Source organism: Bombina bombina, chromosome 2 (assembly GCF_027579735.1).
Source record: "Bombina bombina isolate aBomBom1 chromosome 2, aBomBom1.pri, whole genome shotgun sequence".
Lineage (NCBI taxonomy): Eukaryota > Metazoa > Chordata > Amphibia > Anura > Bombinatoridae > Bombina > Bombina bombina.
In genome coordinates this window covers 486696670-486719406 of record NC_069500.1, presented here as the reverse complement: position 1 = coordinate 486719406, position 22737 = coordinate 486696670, and the positions used below count along the sequence as shown (strand labels likewise).

General features: G+C 40.0%; 1 protein-coding gene across 2 annotated transcripts in view; it reads right to left on the bottom strand.

Moving 5' to 3' along the window:
- NF2 (NF2, moesin-ezrin-radixin like (MERLIN) tumor suppressor) overlaps positions 1-22737 on the bottom strand; it is a 161506-nt gene that overhangs the window by 124723 nt on the left and 14046 nt on the right. For both annotated transcript variants that reach the window (XM_053702186.1, XM_053702187.1), the window contains exons 8-10: positions 21659-21793; positions 3364-3438; positions 2342-2455 (exon numbers count right to left, since the gene is read on the bottom strand). In XM_053702186.1, the coding sequence (XP_053558161.1) occupies positions 2342-2455; positions 3364-3438; positions 21659-21793 (324 nt within the window). The remainder of the gene's footprint in view (positions 1-2341; positions 2456-3363; positions 3439-21658; positions 21794-22737) is intronic.

The following is a 22737-nucleotide window of genomic DNA, read 5'->3' as shown; positions in this document are numbered from 1 at the left end:
CTGGCGAAAAGAACAAAAAAACGACCCGCGGTTCTGCCTTTCTGTTTGGATCTTTTATCCTGGGGGAGAAAGGCTCCTTTACCCCCGTCACTGTGGAAATAATGGAGTCCAAACTTAGACCAAATAAAGTATTCCTCTTAAAAGCCAAAAACAGTAATCTGGATTTCGAAACTATGTCCGCTGACCAGGACTTCAGCCACAGAGCCCTTATGGCTAGAACCGCTAGTCCTATATTCATAGCATTGATGCAAACTATTTGGATAATAGCATCGCATATGAAGGAGTAAGCCGTCTAAAGTGCTTGGATGCGATCCTGAATCTCATCTAGAGCAGATTCCACAGTCACCAACTCTGCCAGCGAATCGCAGCAGAAAGCTGCAGCACCAGCCACAATACTAACCGCCAGCTGGAAAAGAAGGCCCCCTTGCAGGAAGGTCCTTCTCAGATAACCCTTGAGTTTCCTGTCCATAGGATTCTTAAAGGAAGTGCTATCCTCCAAAGAAATAGTGGTTCTCTTTGCCAAAGTAGAAATGGCTCCATCCACCTTTGGCACAGAGTTCAATAACTCCAGATGAGAACTGAGAACAGGAAAAATCTTCTTAAAAGGATATTCCATGTTTATACAATTCCTTAGTAATAATGTCAGATATTAAAGAGGGAACCAGTTGCTTGGTGTCCAATTTGTAAGCCGGAGCTTCCTCAGGTGGCTTGGACTCCCAAGGTGCATAGGACTTCCTTCAGAAGATACGTGAGATGCTCAATCTTGAAACTAAAGCTAAAATCCTCCACATCCTTAAAAGCCTCTGTAGGCGAATCAGATGAAGACAACTCGCCTTCAGAAGAGGATGAAGACTAATCATCTGAAACATGGGATAGGTTCACTCTAGGGAGAACAGTAGGCTCCCAAGATTTATAAGCAGGCGAACAATGCTTTGCTTTCTGCTTACCTGATGGAGGCATAACCCCAAAAAGCAGCTAACATCGCAGCCTGGAGTCGAGTAGAAAAATCTGAAGGGAAAGGAGAAGAACTCCCTTGACGTACTAAAGTACTATTATTAGACAAATCCGTTGAGTAGGATTGTATAGGAAAACCAATGACAGAAAACCGACTGCCAAATACTGTCTCTTGATTGTGAGGAATCTGGGGCGAGCAGGGAGAAGCTTTATAGCATTGTCAGAATGGGACTGGAGAACAGACATCAAGCATGCATTACACCGCAGTGCTGGGGGGGGACACAGTGTTCATTTTGCACAGAAGACATTTAATGTCAATAAAGAGTTCAGAAAGCTTCTCTCTAAGAGATCCCCCAGCAGCTTCAGTATGCTCCATTGCGCTCTTTAATCTTTGTCATACTCAGAGTATTAAAATCCTATAAAAGTCCCCTGTAAAAACTATAGCAATAATATGTATATGAGGAAACCTTAGCCTTATGCCATTATTGCCTTACGCTTCGGTAAAGATGCCTCTTCCTGGTAGTAAGCTCCCGCAGTGCTGCGCTGTCTGAACTGGAAGGAAGTGGCAGAGCGTGTGGCAAAAAAACTGTCCTGCAGCGGGAAAATTCTCTTCACCACTAAACCGCAGCAACACAGAATGAGTATGGTGCTCTACGTACAACTATACAGCAGAATGTGCCGGAGTTCTCTGCAGTATTAGTTCCTTAATTTTGCAGGAAAATATAGGTGTCAGCAGGCGTCTGAACCCTTCATCAAAAACAGTGTTCCGTTTTTGTGGACTCTCACTACCATTAGAATGAAAAAGGCTACTATAGTAATAATTTTTGAAAATCATATCAGTGGCGCTAATTGATAGGTGTAATAGTTGGCCCCATCACATGATGTAGCGTTTAAAGTATTCATACAAAAAAGCTTCAAATACAATCTAAAATCACACCAAATTATTATAATGATGCATATTTCTTGTGTTTGTTTTTAGTGGGGGGGGGTTTATTTTGTTTGAACAAATAGCTGAGTAACGACTATAAAAATAAAGGATAAAATACATGATATAGCGAGGTGCATGGGGTCTACGTGTTTCATGTGTTTTGTTATTAAAATATGTAAATAGGCACCTGACAAATCACAACCACTTTCTATTTTACACTTTGCTTATTTTATTTGTTTATCACCTGAGGTGAGAATATAATTAGGGAAATGAAGGAAAAACATCAAAATCTCAAAAACTTCTGGTTGACATTTAGCCTGGACTTTATGTGCATTTTATTCTTTTTTCTGGCAACATAACGAAACTTTTTTCTACATTCTATGGTATTGTGGAGACAGTTTAAATAGCACTGGACCACTCGCACGGGTGTAAATCCTGAACAAAACTTATTAGGCTGACCTGCTTCCTGGCTTTTTCTTCTCGGGCCTGAGCTTTCATCTGTTGCACCTCCAGAGAGTCTGCTTTCCTCCTGCGCATGAACAAGTCATGGTTCCCAATGCACAGCTGCAGGATCTGGAGCAAACAAAACCAGTAAAGACAGTAAGAAATGTTACTCAAAACTATACTAGATAAATATATTCAAACTTGTAATCAACATCTGAATCAAAACAGGCACTAAAGGCTCTTTAAAGGGACAAGGAAGTCAAAATAACGCCTCATGATTCATATAGAAAAGTCAATCTAAAAAACAAAAAACGCCCTGATATCCATTCTTTGTAGTAAACTTTGTTGAAACTTCCCTCCTTTCTATGACAGCATATTGAGGTAGGCTTAGGAGCAGGCATGTGAACACTATGGGCTTAATTTATTATTGTGCAAGCCTGCACAGCAGGAGCTCTACAGCTGCATCCACTTAAAAGGAGCACTATGTTTAAATTATTACAAACATTGTTTGTAAACACTGCTGATATAGTTTTCAAGACATGAGATGTAATAAAGTTTTAATACAAAAATACAAAGAGAAAGAGGCATCAGAACATAAGAGAAGTATATAGGAAAGTTTTTGTTTATTTTTAAATTTAAAATTCTAAATGATGAACACTTAAATTTTAACTTTCATGTTTTTTTTTATATAATAAAGCTGCTCAAAGTCTGGTATAAATTAATTATCTCATTCTAAAATAACAGAAGTACTAATATGCACACAAACTCAAATAAGCGCACATAAACTGAAAATATACACACACACAAACCCAAATACACACAGACACAAAGTCAAATACACACACAAACTCAAATACACACAGACATAAACTCAAATACACACACAAACCCAAGAGTAAGTAGCCAGGGACAGTTGTGTGTGTGTTTGGATCACAGATATTATGGGGGGGTTTACCGGAATCCCAGTCAGTGCTTAGATATATTGCATTGTAAGGCTCCCTCTGCTGAAATGTATGTAACAATTTTATATTACCCACCAACTTATTAACACGCAACTTGGAGGAATTAAACTTGAACACATCAATCTTCTTATCCAGAGGTTTAATTGTAAACTAAAATGGAGAGAAATGAGAGGGTTAACAATCGCATTTCTGTAGGCAGATTTTTTTTATAGAGATATATATATATATATATATATATTAATATTAAGGTACACAGTGAGGAGGAGCAGACAAACAGGCATATCATTAAAGTGATAGTAAATCCTAGCGTTTTAGTCATGAGGAATAAAATACTTAATTCTGAAAGTCCCTTTATTTGTCTACAGGGTTCGCCGCGCTGAGCGCCTCAGGCCACCCGAAGAAGAACACTATTTTTCAGTAAGGTGACATTTACACCTCTTAGCCAATAGCCCTGCGGGCCAGCTGGCATTATGCCGGATAGCTAGCATGCCATTGGCTAAGACCACCTCAGTGATGACGGAAAGTCCGCTTATTTGTTGCACTGGTAAATCCTAGTGTTTCACAAATGCTAGAGTTTACTATCACTAAAATCTCAACTCTCCAGACTAAATGTTGGACAACCTGCCCTATATGCTGTGCTGTAAATTGGAAACTGAAGAAACCAACTGGATATAAACAGATGGCCATGAAGTAACTTTGCAAACACTTTACAATTGTTAAAAGCTAGGAGCATTCTTTGAGGCCCAAGGAGAAATAAAAAAGCAACACAAAAAAAGAACATTTAATGGAAAGCCTAGAAGGGACGGTAAATACCTTGATATTTTAGCACACAGTGTTTTGTTATGTGTAGTAGAACAACTTAGTAATATTCTTTATTTTGCCCCTTTTCTTTTTTATGACACGATGAGTCCACGTATCATCTTAATAACTAATGGGATATTCACCTCCTGGTCAGCAGGAGGCGGCAAAGAGCACCACAGCAAAGCTGTTAAATAGCTCCTCCCTTCCATCCCACCCCAGTCATTCTCTTTGCCTACGTTAGTGATAGGAAGTGGTAAAGTGAGGTGTTAGATAAGATTTTTCAATCAAGAGTTTATTATTTTTAAAGAAGTGCAAGATTGTGCTGCTTTGTTCTAGGGTGTAGCCGTAGTCCATATAAGTCTCTTCAGTACAGCATTGGTGGCTTTAGAGCAATGGGAACTTGTGGGACATAATTCTCACTGCCCCTCTCATACATTCATGCTGCCCTAATCCTGATAGCCTAAGAAAGATTACTCAGGCTTTATCCTTTTTCCACAGGGCTATGTGAAGGAGAGGACCTCGCAAACCTGCTAAACTGCCCTGCTGTCGGGCAGATTTTAAAGGTCTAACTTTTTATTCTGGGTCTGGGAAGATCTCAGAGGAAGTGGAGCACTTTATTGGGACATAACTCCTATTCATATAAAGGGAGGGGATCCTGTGACAGCACATTGTTAGCAGGCACTGGGGCTAAAGAGACTAGATGTGGCTTGTACTCTGGGGGCCTCAATCACTTGGGTGAGCAAAATAAAAAGGACTCAGACGGTGGTTGTTTTGGTCACTCATATGGGCTATCGGTAGCACAATTGTCCCCAATTTCACAACAGAGTTTGCATTAAGTGGTTCAGTTAGCTCCCGGTGGCCTATCTATACATATTAATGGCGACCTGGAGATTGTTTATTGTTACGCCCACGATGGGCGGAGTTACTTTTGGCGCCGTTTTGGGCTGCACTACCCTCTCTCTCAGGGTAAAGCCATAATGGTGCCGGGAAATGGAGTGTTATCACGCCCACGAGGGCTGTTTTAGTCTGTGCTCTCCGCCTCAATTCCGATATCGGAAGGCAGAGCATCTAACACAGTCTATAGTGTTTTCTTTCTCAGTGCGGGTCCAGCCAGCGCTATTAAAAGTACAGCGTTCCAGACGGACTTGTTTATGTATAATAAAGTATTGTTTATTTCAAGTATAATTCGAAGAAAATAAACAAGGTTTAAAATGTCTTTTTTCTGATGGTCAGATGGCACCTCAGCAAGATTAAACAGAGGTGTAAGATTGATTAACATGCAAACATTGCAGAACCTAACTGACTTCTGCACAGAAAAATAAAAAGTTACATTTTGAAATTTAAAGAGACAGTAACGTTTTTTATGTGTTAATTTTTATTTAATTATTCCAGCTGTTTGGGTAATTCATCCTTTATGACTCATGATGGACCAGGAGGCCCTGTTAGGGGGCTCTTGTTTTAGACTTGGATGCCAGTGTGATACTACCAATCCATTTCTATTCTCATTTATTGAGAAATCTTTAATTGATAAAAGATAGATTTGTTCTGAGCCTACTCCTCCTAAGGCGCATGCTGCTGAGGAGTCTATTGACAATGGTCAAGATTTGCCACAAATTTCTCCTAAGGTGTCCCTAAATATGTATAGCCCACATGCAGCGCCCTGCGTTTCCTCTCACACTGCACTTGGAGTTACCTTCTATTTAATACATGATCTGTTTTTCCCACGCTGTAGGGAAAAAAGTGCAAGAGTACATTTTCTCTCAGAATCGTGTAATTGATTGAGTTGTAGGTATTCTGAATGTTTCTTCCCCGTTAGGAAGTTACTTCGGTAGTATCGCATAAGGAATTCTCAGTATTTGATGCGGTAATACCTTTATCTGATCCAGAGTTTATTTTCCTTATGTTTTAGCTTAAATACCTTCATTTGCTACTTAGTGGAGGTTTTAGCTACTCTGGGTGACCCCGTCACCAGTAGGTTATACTATTATTGTGATGTGCCCTTCTTGGTGGAAGTATATTCCTGTACCAGATAGGGCTATGGGGTTCCCCCTTTTTCTATATAACTTAAAGAGAGATGCTATTCGCATGGAGGGACCCTATGGTTAGAAGCTGGAGGGTTTATATTGTCAGCCTACGGTTGGTATGGCTACTGTTTCCAGTACGGCGTACTGGTTTGATGCGTTTTCTGTTTCTATTGGACAGACACCCCTCTCATAGGGATGGGAGAAGGGTTTTTAAGTTAGTAGACTCCTTTCAATACAGAATACCGTAGAGGAAGTATGAGATAATTTTGTTCCTTTCGAGATTGCTAGGAAAATCCTTCCACTCCTTTTCCCAAGTATAAGCAGTTTAAACATTTTTGGAGTCCCTATCTGGCTTAATATAGGGGGAAATAGCCCAAGTAGCTTGCTGTTAAATTAAAGACAGCATGAGGGGCGTACACCTGATCCGTAAGGGGGCAGGTTCTCCTTTTTTCAATCAGTGTTGGTTTTTGTGATCATGATCCCTGGAGGGTGTACATTGTGTCCCAGGGATATAAATTAGTGTTCAAGTATTTCCTTCAAGGGGCAGATTCCTGCTTTAAGATTTTTGGCAGTCCAGACATAAAGAGAGGTGTTCTTACACTGTGTAAGAAACTTTTCCTTCCGGGGAGTGATTTTTTCCCATTCCATTCCTGGAACAGGGTCGGAGTATTTATTCTAATCAGACCAATTTTAGATCTCAAGGGTCTCAACAAATTTATCAGAGTAGCGTCCTTCAAGTTGGAAACTATTTGTTCCATTCTTCCTTCGATCCCAGAGGGTTAATTTATGACAACAGTGGATTTTAAGGATGCGTACCTGCATGTTCCCTTTCATAAGTATCATCACAAGTCCCTAAGATTTAGTTTTCTGGATAAACTCTTACAGCTCGTGGCTCTTCCAATTGGTCTTGCCACTGCTCCCAGATTTTTCATAAGGTTCTGGGATCGCTGTTGGCGGTATTTTGCTTACGGGTAGTCCAGGCGCCATCCTTACAACAAGCAAGATCCGACATGGACATATTCTATTCTTCCTCCGATCTCTCGGGTGGAAGGTTAATTTGGGAAGGAGTTCTCTAGTCCCTAATACAAGCATAACTTTCTTCGGAAAAATAGTAGATTCCCTATCTATAAAAAAAAAAAAAAAAAAAAAAATTTCAGGAAGTCAAAGTTTATCAATACTTGTCTAGTCCTTTAGTCCACTCCTCGGCCATCAGTGGCTCAGTGCATGGAGGTAAATCGGGCTGATGGTGGCGGCAATGGACATCATCCCGTTTGTTCGGTTCCACCTCAGACCTTTGCAGTTAAGCATGCTCAGGCAGTGGAACGGAGATTATGCGTATTTGTCTCCTCAGATATCAATGGAGCAGGAGACAAGGGATTCTCTTCAATGATACTTGTCTCTAGATCATCTTTCACAGGGAACCTGCTTCCGCAGACCATCCTGGGTGATTGTGACAACAGATGCCAGCCTTCTATGGTGGGGAGAAGTCTGGGGCTCCTTAAGGGCTCTGGGAGTTTGGACTCGGTCAGAGTCTGTTCTTCCTATAAACATTCTGGAGCTGAGAGCGATCTTCAATGCTCTTCTGGCCTGCCTCAGTTAGCCTCGGTCCAGTTTATCAGGTTCGAGTCGGACAACATAACGTCAGTGTCTTACATCAATCATCAGGGAGGAACGAGAAGTTCCTTAGCGATGAGAGAGGTATCCAAAATAATTCAGTGGACGGAGGCTCACTCCAGCTGCCTGTCAGCGATCCAGATACCAGGGGTGGACAACTGGGAGGCGGACTTCCTAAACAGGCAGACCTTTCATCCGGGGGAGGAACTTAATCCAGAAGGGTTTTCCAGCCTGATTCTCAAGTGGGGTCAGCCGGAATGGATCTCATGACATCTCGTCAGAATGCCAAGCTCCCGAGATATGGATTGAGGTCCAGGGACCCCCAGGCGGAGCTGATAGATGCTCTGGCGGTCCCTTGGACCTTCAGTCTAGCATACCTATTTCCTTTGTTTGCACTTCTTCCTCTGGGAATTGCTCGAATCAAACAGGAGAGGGCATCAGTGATCCTCATAGCACCGGCCTGGCCTCGCAGGATTTGGTATGCAGTTCTGGTGGAGATGGCATCTCTGCCACCTTGGAAACTTCCGTTGAGGAAGGACCTTCTAATTCAGGGACCTTTTCTTCTCCCAAATCTAGTTTCTCTGAAGCTGCCTGCTTGGAGATTAAACACTTAATTTTATCCAAGCGGGGGTTTTCTGACTCGGTCATAGAGACTATGATTCAGGCTCATAAGCCTGTAACTAGAAGGATTTACCATAAGATTTTGCGTAAATATCTCTATTGGGGCGAATCAAAGGGCTACTCATGGAGTAGAGTTAGGATTCCTAGAATTTTGTCTTTTCTCCAAGAGGGTTTGGAGAAGGGATTATTGACAAGTTCCCTAAAAGGCCAAATCTCGGCCTTATCTATTCTGTAACTCAAACGTCTGGCGGATATCCCAGATGTACAATCATTTTGTCAGGCCTTGGTCAGGATCAGGCCTGTATTCAAACCAGTTACTCCTCCATGGAGTCTTAGTTTAGTTCTCAAAGTTCTTTAAGGGGCTCCGTTTGAACCCATGCACTCTTTAGATATTAAATTTGTTATTTTGGAAAGTTTTATTTCTTGTTGCTATTTCTTCTGCTCAGAGAGTGTCAGAGCTCTCGGCATTACTGTATGAGTCTCCTTATCTTATATGTTATTCAGATAAGGTAGTTTTAAGTACTAAATTAGGATTCCTTCCTAAGGTTGTTTCTGATCGGAACATTAATCAGGAGATTGTTGTTCCTTCCTTGTGTCCTAATCCTACCTCTCAGAAGGAACAGCACTATTAGGACGTGGTCCGTGCTTTAAGGTTTTACCTGCAGGCGACTAAGGACTTTCGTCAGTCGTCTTTCTTATTTGTGATTTCCTCAGGGAAACGTAAGGGACAGAAAGCTACGCCAACTTCTCTTTCTTTTTGGCTGAAGAGTATCATATGTTTTGCTTATGAGACTGCAGGACAGCAGCCTCCTTGAGAGAGTTCTGGCTTATTCCACGAGGGCTGTTGCTTCCTCATGGGCATTCCAAAATGAAGCTTCTGTGGAACAAATTTGCAAGGCTGCAACTTGGTCCTCTCTTCACACTTTTTCAAAATTCTACAAATTTGACACATTTGCCTCGGCTGAGGTCGCTTTTGGGAGAAAGGTTCTTCAAGCAGTGGTGCCTTCCGTTTAGGTTCCCTGTCTTGTCCCTCCCGTATCATCTGTGTACTCTAGCTTGGGTATTGAATCCCATTAATAATTAAGATGATCCGTGGACTCATCGTGTCATAAAAAAGAAAAGAAAAATGTATGCTTACCTGATAAATGTATTTCTTTTTTGACACAATGAGTCCACGGCCCGCCCTGTTCTTGTAAGACAGGTTGTAGGTTATTATAAACTTCAGACACCTCTGCACCTGGGTTTTTCCTTTCTTTCCATAACTTCGGTCGAATGACTGGAGTGGGAGGGAAGGGAGGTGCTATTTAACAGTTTTGCTGTGGTGCTCTTTGCTGCCTCCTGTTGACCAGGAGGTGAATATCCCATTAGTAATTAAGATGATCCGTGGACTCATCGTGTCAAAAAAGAAATACATTTCTCAGGTAAGCATAAATTTTCTTTTTCTTGTAATTTATCTCTGAATAATGCAGATATTTTAAATCTCAGAACAATGCACCCTCCTCATGGCTAACACTGCCAAATTAACAATGCAGTTAATATTAACATAATGACTATGGCTAGACTTGTCTTCTGCATCCTCAAGCCGGATTGGCTTCTCCAAATAAGGCAAAAGGTGGTGGAGTTTAGCTATTGAAAAACAACTGCAGCAAGCAGCATTTGTTGTTTTGTTTTTTTAAAGATTTGGCTAACATGTTATAGCTACAGACAACAGAAACAATTGTATACAAGATGCTTAGAATCTGCCTTTTTTCCTTACAGAAATTGAAAATCCCACAATTTTCAGAGTAAAATTACAGTAAAAATGCACAACATTAAACAAATAACATAATTTATGTAAGAACTTACCTGATAAATTCATTTCTTTCATATTGGCAAGAGTCCATGAGCTAGTGACGTATGGGATATACAATCCTACCAGGAGGGGCAAAGTTTCCCAAACCTCAAAATGCCTATAAATACACCCCTCACCACACCCACAATTCAGTTTAACGAATAGCCAAGCAGTGGGGTGATAAAGAAAGGAGTAAAAAGCATCAACAACTGAATTTGGAAATAATTGTGCTTTATACAAAAAATTATAACCACCATAAAAAGGGTGGGCCTCATAGACTCTTGCCAATATGAAAGAAATAAATTTATCAGGTAAGTTCTTACATAAATTATGTTTTCTTTCATGTAATTGGCAAGAGTCCATGAGCTAGTGACATATGGGATATCAATAACCAAGATGTGGAACTCCACGCAAGAGTCACTAGAGAGGGAGGGATAAAATAAAAAACAGCCATTTTCCGCTGAAAAAATAATCCACAACCCAAATAATAAGTTTATTCTTTTAATTACAAGAAAAACTTAAAACATCAGCAGAAGAATCAAACTGAAACAGCTGCCTGAAGAACTTTTCTACCAAAAACTGCTTCTGAAGAAGCAAATACATCAAAACGGTAGAATTTAGTAAATGTATGCAAAGAAGACCAAGTTGCTGCTTTGCAAATCTGATCAACTGAAGCTTCATTCTTAAAAGCCCACAAAGTGGAGACTGATCTAGTAGAATAAGCTGTAATTCTCTGAGGCGGGTTCTTACCCGACTCCAAATAAGCTGAATGAATCAAAACCTTTAACCAAGAAGCCAAGGAAATAGCAGAAGCCTTCTGACCTTTCCTAGGACCTGAAAAAGGAAATTTATGCTTACCTGATAAATTTATTTCTTCTACGATATGACGAGTCCACGGATTTCATCCTTACTTGTGGGATATTAACCTCCTGCTAGCAGGAAGTGGCAAAGAGCACCACAGCAGAGCTGTATATATAGCTCCTCCCTTCCCTCCACCTCCAGTCATTCGACCGAAGTTAGGAAGAGAAAGGAAAAGCCAAAGGTGCAGAGGTGACTGAAGTTTAACTAAAATGTAATATATACCGGTCTTAAAAAATGACAGGGTGGGCCGTGGACTTGTCATATCGTAGAAGAAATAAATTTATCAGGTAAGCATAAATTTCCTTTTCTTCTACAAGATATGACGAGTCCACGGATTTCATCCTTACTTGTGGGATAGAATACCAAAGCTACAGGACACAGATGAAAGGGAGGGACAAGACAGGGACCTAAACGGAAGGCACCACTTCTTGAAGAACCTTTCTCCCAAAAACAGCCTCAGAAGAAGCAAAAGTATCAAATTTGGAAAATTTGGAAGAAGTGTGAAGAGATGACCAAGTTGCAGCCTTGCAAATCTGTTCAACAGAAGCATCGTTTTTAAATGCCCATGAGGAAGCCACAGCCCTAGTAGAATGAGCCGTAATTCTTTCAGGAGGCTGCTGTCCAGCAGTCTCATACGCCAGACGGATGATACTCTTCAGCCAAAAAGAAAGAGAGGTAGCCGTAGCTTTCGGACCACTACGTTTTCCAGAAAAAAACAAGAATAATGAAGATGATTGACGGAAATCCTTAGTTGCCTGCAAGTAAAACTTCAGGGCACGGGGACCACGTCCAAGTTATGCAACAGACGCTCCTACTTAGAGGAAGGATTAGGACATAATGAAGGAACAACAATTTCCTGATTAATATTCCTATTAGAAACAACCTTAGGAAGGAAACCAGGTTTGGTACGTAAAACCACCCTATCAGAATGGAAGATAAGGCGAATCACATTGGAATGCTGAAAGCTCCAAAACTCTACGAGCAGAAGAAATAGCAACCAAAAATAAAACTTTCCAAGATAACAACTTAATATCTATGGAATGCATGGGTTCAAACGGAACTCCTTGAAGAACATTAAGAACTAAATTCAAACTCCAGGGTGGAGCAATTGGTCTAAACACAGGCTTAATTCTGGTTAGAGCCTGACAAAAAGACTGAACGTGTGGAACATCTGCCAAACGTTTGTGTAGTAAAATTGACAAAGCAGAGATTTGTCCCTTTAAGGAACTCGCTGATAACCCTTTCTCAAATCCTTCTTGGAGAAAAGACAGAATCCTAGGAATCCTAACTCTACTCCATGAGTAGCCTTTGGATTCACACCAAAAAAAGATATTTACGCCATATCTTATGATAGATCTTTCTAGTGACAGTCTTACGTGCCTGAATCAAAGTATCAATGACCGTATCAGAGAACCCCCGCTTGGATAAAATCAAGCGTTCAATCTCCAAGCAGTCAGTTGAAGAGAAACTAGATTTGGGTGTTGGAAAGGTCCCTGAATGAGAAGGTCCTGCCTCAATGGAAGCTTCCACGGCGGCAGAGAGGACATGTCCACTAGATCAGCATACCAAGTCCTGAACTATACGATGGTGATCTAACCACCAAGTCAGAGAGAGTCGAACATTGGGATTTAAGGAAATTAATTGTGATATCTTTGTATAATCACTGCACCATTGGTTCAGCATACAAAGCTGGAGAGGTCTCATATGAAAACGAGCAAAGGGGATTGCGTCCGATGCTGCAGTCATGAGACCTAAAACTTCCATGCACATAGCGACTGAAGGGAATGACTGAGACTGAAGGTTCCGACAAGCTGAAAACAATTTTAATCGTCTCTTGTCTGTTAGAGACAGAGTCATGGACACTGAATCTATCTGGAAACCTAAAAAGGTGACCCTTGTCTGAGGAATCAAAGAACGTTTTGGTAAATTGATCCTCCAACCATGTCTTTGAATTAACAACACTAGTTGATTCGTGTGAGATTCTGCAGAATGTAAAGACTGAGCTAGTACCAAGATATCGTCCAAAAAAGGAAATACCGCAATAGCTCGTTCTCTGATTACAGAGAGTAGGGCACCGAGAACCTTCAAAAAGATTCTTAGAGCTGTCGCTAGGCCAAACGGAAGAGCGACAAATTGGTAATGCTTGTCTAGAAAAGAGAATCTCAGAAACTGATAATGCTCTGGATGAATCGGAATATGAAGATAAGCATCCTGTAAGTCTATTGTGGACATATAATGCCCTTGCTGAACAAAAGACAGAATAGTCCTTATAGTCACCATTTTGAAAGTTGGTACTTTTACATAACGATTCAAAATTTTCAGATCCAGAACTGGCCTGAAAGAATTTTCTTTCTTTGGGACAATGAATAGATTTGAATAAAACCCCAGACCCTGAGGGGCATGTCCGTGCTATATTCTGGATAGGACGCATTTTCTGTAGGCTCTAGCTGAATCCCTAGTAATCCACCGATTACTACACTTTTACAGCAAGATTACAATCATATTTTACTAAGATACCAAGGTTTGGCAAGCCGTGGACCCACATTTAAAATCTTGTATGTTTACATGAATCTGGAGACTTAGATCGGAAACTTGAGGCATAGGGTGGTGGCTCACTGCTAGGTATACCCCCCCCCAGGGTTTCAGTGCCGCTGGAATATTCTGGCTTACTGCAATTTCTTCACTCCCCCACCTGTATCTGGAAAGCAGGTTGAGATCCTATAAAAATCTACTGGTATTGTTATCTCCAGGGGACATCTGGTCTAGTGGACATGGCGGGAGAAGATTACATACTGCAATACGATGAACGCTTCAGAAAACTGGATCTTCTCATGCAGAGGCTAATTGATAAAGCTCCTTATGATTACCTGATTCAACGCTTATTAACAAGCTCAGCCGAGACATCAGATACACAGAATCTCACTGACATGGCGCTTCACAACCTGCAAATCACCATAAAGAATCAGGATGATCCGCCTTCATTACAAAGCGCCCTTGTGGAATGTAGTAGAGAGAAATATGGATATCTGCAGCCTTACTCTATCACATCACCACTGCTCCAACCGGCTGACGGAACAGAGATATGAAGAGGCTACGATGACCAGTCTAAGACATCACTGCTAATGGAGACTCCGGGATACCAGTTAGAGGAGAAGAGAATAGCAACACACAAGGGAAAAAAGATGGTTAGACGAAACACCATAGCAATATCCCTGTACAACGCTAAAGAATCACCACCACAGAAAGTGCCTAAAAAAAAAAAAAAATCACCTTTACAGAAAGCGCCAGAGATGCTAAAGAGAAATCTGATCGGCCCGCTAGCTATATATTAGCACTGCTGGGCGAAAGCATGTGGCGGAGACAGTCAACCGCACCAGACAGGGATGCACATTGCCTACATAGTGATGGACATTTACCGAAGTCAGGAGATGGGTAGCCTGCAGATGCCCCATTTCAAACAGCGAGCAGCAGCTTGAGCCCATCAGTGAAACCTGTCTGTTAACTATTCCCTGTGCAATTTAGATTTATCAATAGAATCACCAAAGGACAAAAGCGTAAACAGGGTCTGATAAAAAACAGAGAGGCATGAACGCTATTTTCAAAATCCAACCAGTAATTAGCGAGCATTAGAGTACATATAGGGTAACTGGTTATGTTAAAGTTTTTTTTTCTTTTTCAAAAGTTATAAAATATAATATTGGGACGTGTTTAACTAGTGGGAGCATGGAATAAGGAACTTGTTAGGTTATTTTGATCTCTCACACTTTACAGTAGTTTGTATGCAAATATTATGATTGGGCTTTGAGACCATAGCCAGCGGCCGGGGACGTGGGAAGGGGCTACAACCTTTATATCTACATATATAGAACACCACTACATCATATTTTATTTGAGAGAGAGAAGGGTTTTTAAAAAATATCCTATTAACCTCCTATTAGGTTTGTTTAATATAATAAAGTTTGTCAGTTACCCCTAGGACAAAGTTCCACAAGGTTATCCCTCCTTACTATTTGTCTCACCGATACTACAGCCATGAGTAGCTAAACTTAGATTTGAATCATTATTATTGCTTATGTCCATGCAGTTATATATAACCATATGAAAGCCTAGACCTGCCTACTCACTAGATGGCCTTCAGGTTAGCATTGTTTTCAAACTGCTTAAATATATACCAGCACAACAGTGCTCTGTTAGTTCATACTCTCCATCCCCATAGCTTCCATATATAAGCATCAAGCCCCTTTCCTCCCTGTAAACATTCTAAGTTTATGGTGACCACATCTAAGTAAACTGTCTAAATGTACAGCTTTGACATCTTTATACCAGCACTCTCCTCTTTTATACCTCCCCCCCTTCCTTACCCCTTCCCCTAGTTTTCTTTATAAAGCCCTGACATCATTTTATTTTTTTTAATCCTCAAAAGAGGTCTGAGTATTTCCCTTTTTTTTTCTTTACTAGGGTTTAAAATGAGGATACTTGTTATATTTTTATAATCACAAACAGAATGAACTAAAATATATCACAGTACTGGTCACATATGTTAGTGAAATTACCTCATTCGAATGTGAGCATATGTATTTGAATCTACTACAATTGTAACCTATACAGTATTTTGTTATCTGTACCTTGTTTTCTCCTCAAAAAAAAAAAAAACCAAACCCTGTTCCTGAAACGGAACTGGTATGATTACCCCTGAAAGCTCCAGGTCTGAAACACACTTCAGAAAAGCTTGAGCCTTTACTGGGATGCGCAAGAGAAAAAACCTCCTCACAGGAGGTCTTACTCTGAATCCTATTCGGTACCCTTGAGAGACAATACTCTAAATCCAATGATTTTGGACAGAATCTGCCCAAATGTTTTGGAAGAATCTTAATCTGCCCCCTACCAGCTGAGCTAGAATGAGGGCCGCATCTTCATGCAGACTTGGGGGCTGGCTTTGGTTTCTTAAACGGTTTGGATTTACTCCAACTTGAAGAAGGTTTCCAATTCAAACCAGATTCTTTGGGGGGAAGGATTAGGTTTCTGTTCCTTATTTTGTCGAAAGGAACGAAAACGGATAGAAGCTTTAGATTTACCCTTAGGTCTTTTATCCTGAGGCAAAAAAACTCCCTTCCCCCCAGTGACAGTTGAAATAATCTAATCCAACTGAGAACCAAATAACTAGACTTAGATACCATGTCAGCATTCCAATATTTAAGCCACAAAGCTCTTCTAGCTAAAATAGCTAAAAACATAGATTTAACATCAAGTTTGATGATATCAAAAATGGCATCACAAATAAAATGATTAGCATGTTGAAGCAAGCGAACAATGCTAGACAAATCAGCATCCGTTTCCAGTTGCTCTAAACTTTCCAATCAAAAAGTTGATGCAGCTGCAACATCAGCCATAGAAATGGCAGGCCTGAGGAGATGACCAGAAAATAAGCCTTCCTTAGATAAGATTCAAGTTTCTTATCTAAAGGGTCTTTAAAAGAAGTACTATCTTCCATAGGAATAGTAGTACCTTTAGCAAGAGTAGAAATAGCCCCATCAACCTTTTCCCAAAACTCAAATCTAACTGCTGGCAAAGGATACGATTTTTTAAACCTTGAAGAAGGAATAAAAGAAGTACCAGGCCTATTACATTCCTTAGAAATAATATCAGAAATAGCATCAGGAACTGGAAAACCCTCTGGAGTAACCACAGGTTTATAAACAGAATTTAAACTTTTACTAGTTTTAATATCAAGAGGACTAGTTTCCTCAATATCCAATGTAATCAACACCTCTTTTAACAAGGAACGAATATACTCCATTTTAAATAAATAAGTAGATTTGTCAGTTTCAATGTCTGAGGAAGGATCTTCTGAATCAGATAGATCCTCGTCAGATGAGGATAATTCAGTATGTTGTCGATCATTAGAAATTTCATAAACTTTATGAGAAGTTTTAAAAGACCTTTTACGTTTATTAGAAGGCGGGATGGCAGACAAAGCCTTCTGAATCGCATCAGCAATAAAATCTTTTATATTCACAGGTATATCTTGTACATTAGATGTTGAAGGAACAACAGGTATAGTACTATTACTGATGGACACATTTTCTGCATGTAAAAGTTATCATGACAACTATTACATACCACAGCTGGAGATATAATCTCCACAAATTTACAACAAATGCACTTAGCTTTGGTAGAACTGTTATCAGGCAGCAGGGTTCCAACAGTGGTTTCTGAGACAGGATCAGATTGAGACATCTTGCAAATGTAAGAGAAAAAACAACATATAAAGCAAAATTATCAATTTCCTTATATGGCAGTTTCAGGAATGAGAAAAAAAGTATGACACACAACGTAACTGAATGACACACTCGCGTCATTGACGATGCAACCTTGAGCAAGGAACTCGGCGTCAACTAAGATGCCGGATATGACAAATTTGCGTCATCGGACGCAACTTTGCGCCAAAAAAAAATTCTCGCACCAGAATGACGCAGAAAAAAACAGTATATAGAAAAAAAAAAAGACTATACCCCAGGTAAGAAAAAAATATTTTCCTAAATATGCTTTTCCCCAATATGAAACTGACAGTCTGCAAAAGGAAATATACATAAACCTGACTCATGGCAAATATAAGTACAATACATATATTTAGAACTTTATATTAATACATAAAGTGCCAAACCATAGCTGAGAGTGTCTTAAGTAATGAAAATATACTTACCAAAAGACACCCATCCACATATAGCAGATAGCCAAACCAGTACTGAAACAGTTATCAGTAGAGGTAATGGAATATGAGACTACAGTATATCATCGATCTGAATAAGGGAGGTAGGAGATGAATCTCTATGACCGATAACAGAAAACCTATGAAATAGATCTCCCGTGAGGAAAACCATTGCATTCAATAGGTGATACTTCCTTCACAACCCTCTGACAATCGATGTACTCTGAGAGGAATCGGGCTTCAAAATGCTGAGAAGCGCATATCAACGTAGAATCTAAGCACAAACTTACTTCACCACCTCCATAGGAGGCAAAGTTTGTTAAACTGAATTGTGGGTGTGGTGAGGGGTGTATTTATAGGCATTTTGAGGTTTGGGAAACTTTGCCCCTCCTGGTAGGATTGTATATCCCATACGTCACTAGTTAATGGACTCTTGCCTATTACATGAAAGAAAACAAATTATGCTTACCTGATAATTTCATTTCCATCTGTGAGAGGAGAGTCCACTGCTCCCGCCCCTTTGCTCCGGTGGGCGGACCTAAATTTAACATTATTCTTCTGGCACCATTTATACGCTGATATTTCTCCTACTGTTCCTTGTTCCCTTAGCAGAATGACTGGGGGATGAGGGGAGTGGGGGAGGTATTTAAACCTTTGGCTGGGGTGTCTTTGCCTCCTCCTGGTGGCCAGGTTTTTATTTCCCACAAGAAATGCATGAAGCAGTGGACTCTAGTCCCTCAGATGGAAATTAAATTATCAGGCAAGCATAATTTATGTTTTTACGCTGAAAAAAGGTCAATTTCAGCGTAAAAGCAGAAACGCACTATTGCGGGTCGTGCCGGTATAGCTATACTGCAAGCATTTTAGCCTGTAACGCAACGTCAATCCCGCACTCAAAAAAATGGCGTTTTTGCGCGGGATATCCATAGCGTCGGTATTACAGGCTGTGCGGTGAGGCTAAAATGCTTGTGTTACAGCCTATACCGACACGATCCATACCGCCATCTGAGAGCAGTAGTTATGAGTTTTGTGTAACAAAAATGTTTCACAAAACTCATAACTAAAGTGTTACATAGTACACTAACACCCATAAACTACCTATTAACACCTAAACCGCCACCCTCCTGCATCGCAAACACTATATTAAACCTATTAACCCCTAATCTGCCGCCCACCAACATTGCCAACACTATTTAAATATATTAACCCCTATTCCCCCTTCCATCGCCGCCACTATAATTAAGTTATTAGTAACCCCTAAACCTAACACCCTCATAACTTTAAATTAAAATTACAATATAACTATTTAAATAAAAACTTACCTGTGAAATAAATATTAACCTAACATTAAACTATAAATTAACCTAACATAACTATTCTAATAAAATAAAAAATTATTATTAATTAATTCAATTTTAAAAAAACCTTACACTATGAAAAAAATGTAAAAATGTAAACTGCAGCTAAAAAACAAACAAATCCTACGAAAAATTTAAAAAAAATCTAAGTTTACCAAAAATAATTAACACTAAAATTACGAAAAATAAAAAACACTAAGATTACAAAAAATGAAACTATAAAAAATAAATACAATTACACCTAATCTAATAGCCCTATAAAAATAAAAAAAGCCCCCCCCCAAAATACAAACACCCCCTAGCCTACAATAAACTACCAACAGCCCTTAAAAGGGCCTTTTTTAGGGCATTACCCTAAAGAAATCCGCTCTTTTACCTGTAAAAAAAAAATACAAAGTCCTCCCAACAGTACCCCCCAAAATAAAAAAAAACTAAGCTACCCATTGCCCCTAAAGGAAGGGCATTTAGCTCTTTTTCAAAGCCCAAAGCCCTAAATAAATAAAAAAAAAAAAAAAAAATTTAAAAAAAAATCCTAACACTAACCCCAGAAGATCAACTCCTTGACATCCATCTCCATCCTGGCGGCAAGGTCTTCATCCATCCCGGGGGTCTTTTCTATCTTCATCCTGGTGGTGCGGCGCAGAGCCATCCTGGAAGCCGAAGACATCCTGTGCGGAGCGTCCTCTTCATACGGTCGAATGCAAGTTGAATGCAAGGTAGCCGTTTCAAAATGGCGTACCTTGCATTCCTTTTGGCTGATTTGATTCTTCAAATTCAAATCGGCCAATAGGATGAGAGCTTCTGAAATCCTATTTGGCTGTTCAAAACAGCCAAAAGGATGAGACCTACTAAATTCCTATGTGTACGGCGGCGACCATATGAAGAGGACGCTCCACGCAGAAGGTCTTCGGCTTCCAGGATGGCTCAGCGCTGCTGTATGAAGATAGAAGACGCCCCCGGGATGGATGAAGACCTCGCCGCCTGGATAGAGATGGATGTCCGGACTTCAGCAACCGTGAGTAGATTTTCTGGGGTTAGTGTTAGTTTTTTTAGATTAGGGTTTTGGGCATTGAAAACGAGCTAATTGCCCTTTTAAGGGCAATGCAAAAGAGCTAAATGCCCTTTTAAGGGCAATGCCCATACAAATGCTCCTTTGGGGCAATGGGTAGCTTGGGTTTTTTTTAGAGTTAGGTTTTTTATTTTGGGGGGTTGGTTGGGTGGTGGGTTTTACTGTTAGGGGGACTTTGTATTTTTATTTTTTTTTTACAGGTAAAAGAGATGATTTCTTTAGGGCAATGCCCAACAAAAGGCTGGGGTGTGTTTTTATTTTGGGGGGCTTTTTTATTTTTATAGGGCTATTAGATTAGGTGTAATTGTTTTCATTTTTGATCATTTTGATTATTTATTTTTTAATCTTAGTGTTTTTTATTTTTCGTGATTTTAGTGTTATTTGTGGTAAACTTAGATTTTTAAATTTTTAGTAGGATTTGTTTTTTTTATTTGTAATTTAGTTTTGATTTATTTAAATAGAGTTATATTGTAATTTTAATTTAAAGTTAAGGGGGTGTTAGGTTTAGGGGTTAATAGTTTAATTTAGCTTTTGCAATGTGGTTTAAGGGTTAATAGGTTTAGTGGCTGAGATGTGGGAGGCTGGAGGTTTAGGGGTTAATAACTATTATAGTGGTGGCGATGTCGGGGAGCAGCGGAATAGGGGTTACTAACTTTATTTAGGTGTCGATGTCGGGGGCGGCAGATTTTGGGTGTTTAGACTAAGGGTTTATGTTAGGCTGTTAGATTTAAACGTAATATTTTTCCCCATAGACATCGATGGGGTTGTTTTTCATTCCGCGCTTCAGGGTTTTTCTTACACTCTCTCCCCATTGATGTCTATGGGGGAACGTGAACTTATAAGCAGCCCTTGGATTTTGTGCGGTATGGAGCTTAACGCCACCATATCGCACGCACAAGGGGGCTTTTCAGTAACGTTGGTTTCGCACCGTTTAGCGCAAAACTCGTAATCTAGGTGAAAGTGTTTAAAAGAGAACGGCAGCATGACCCAACACTTTAAACAATAAGTAGTAATGCACTTATGAACAACAGTTTGTAAGATATTGCTATATATCATGCCCTACCGAAAATACTATGAAGCAGGCAAAGTAGGGTGTATATAGAGTAAGCAGTCCCTCCTATAATGAGGCTAATCTTTTGCTAACATAAAAAAAAAAATAGAGGGAGTTTCTATAAGGAAAGGAAGAAGTATTAATCATGTGCTGTCACTATAGAACAGAGGAATATGAGCACTATTGGTTTTATTTTACCCTAAGAGGCCAGTGAACACACAAGCAGTTTGGTAAGGGAGTGGGTTTAATCGAGTGGAGGAAGTCATTGTTGCCCCTGGGCCTTACGATGGCTAACTCGCCTGCAAAAGCAAGAGAAAACATTTTTATGTACTACCTATGTGACATCTTGCCACTGATATAACGACTGCAGTGAATAGGATTGTGTGATTGTAATGTGCAAGTGTCTGTAAATATCAGTGTGACTTGCCCACCTCCTTGTCACTGTAGGAAATGTTCCGGATCTCATTCCAAGGGAAGGAGGTTTTAGGGGTCAGTTTGTTTTCAGGGTCGTAGATATGAAGCCCTAAAGCGTCCACCCCCAGCAGCAGCTCTGTGCCTTTCTTGTTCTGAGAGAGAGAGAGAGAGAGAGAGAGAGAGAGAGAGAGAGAGAGAGAGAGAGAGAGAGAGAGAGAGAGAGAGAGAGAGAGAGAGAGAGAGAGAGAGAGAGAGAGAGAGAGAGAGAGAGAGAGAGAGAGAGAGAGAGAGAGAGAGAGAGAGAGAGAGAGAGAGAGAGAGAGAGAGAGAGAGAGAGAGAGAGAGAAATGAATTAGCATTTTATAGCTGTTACAGAAAGAGGAGCAATGTATGGAGTATTGAGAGATTTTCAGAAATACAAAAGAAAATATGGGGGACTGCAAATCGCACAATTCAAATAAAGTCAAGATTGGAACCCACATTAAATCTTAAGGAAATCCCAACAGAGATTACAATATGTGAGGTACCAAGTGTTGCACTAAATATAGAAGAAAAAAAACAAAAACGAAAGAAAGAAAGAAAAATAAACACTATACAGCACACACTTCAAGAGCTAAATTAGAATACCCAGGGGATACGGCAAAAGTAAAACTTATCCTTTAATAATATTAAAATGCAGCAAACCCCCCCCCCCCCCCTCAGTGCTGCAACTTAAAAAACATCTAAAAATAAAGAAAACTGCAAGAGTTTTGCTAAATTGAATTACTCTATCAGTATTGCAAACAATGCGGTGCTATTATCACAGGGTACACACTATAGAACTGTGAAGCTGATTGTGGCTCAGCTTTCAAATAAAAAAGGTCCCTAATAATAGAAGACTATGATTTTGTGATGTCTACGAAAGTATAAATAAATTTGGGTTCCTCCTGTACTATGAAAAGCTGTAGCCACAATGACATAAATAAAAAGGTCTGGGGCGCAGTTATACCCCTGTTATCAATAGCTAAAAATGGTAACCAAGTTTTCAATATAGTTTGCACAAGGGTTGAATGCTGCAGGCGATTTCGCGTTTCGCCTCAGCTTTGTCAGATCTTCA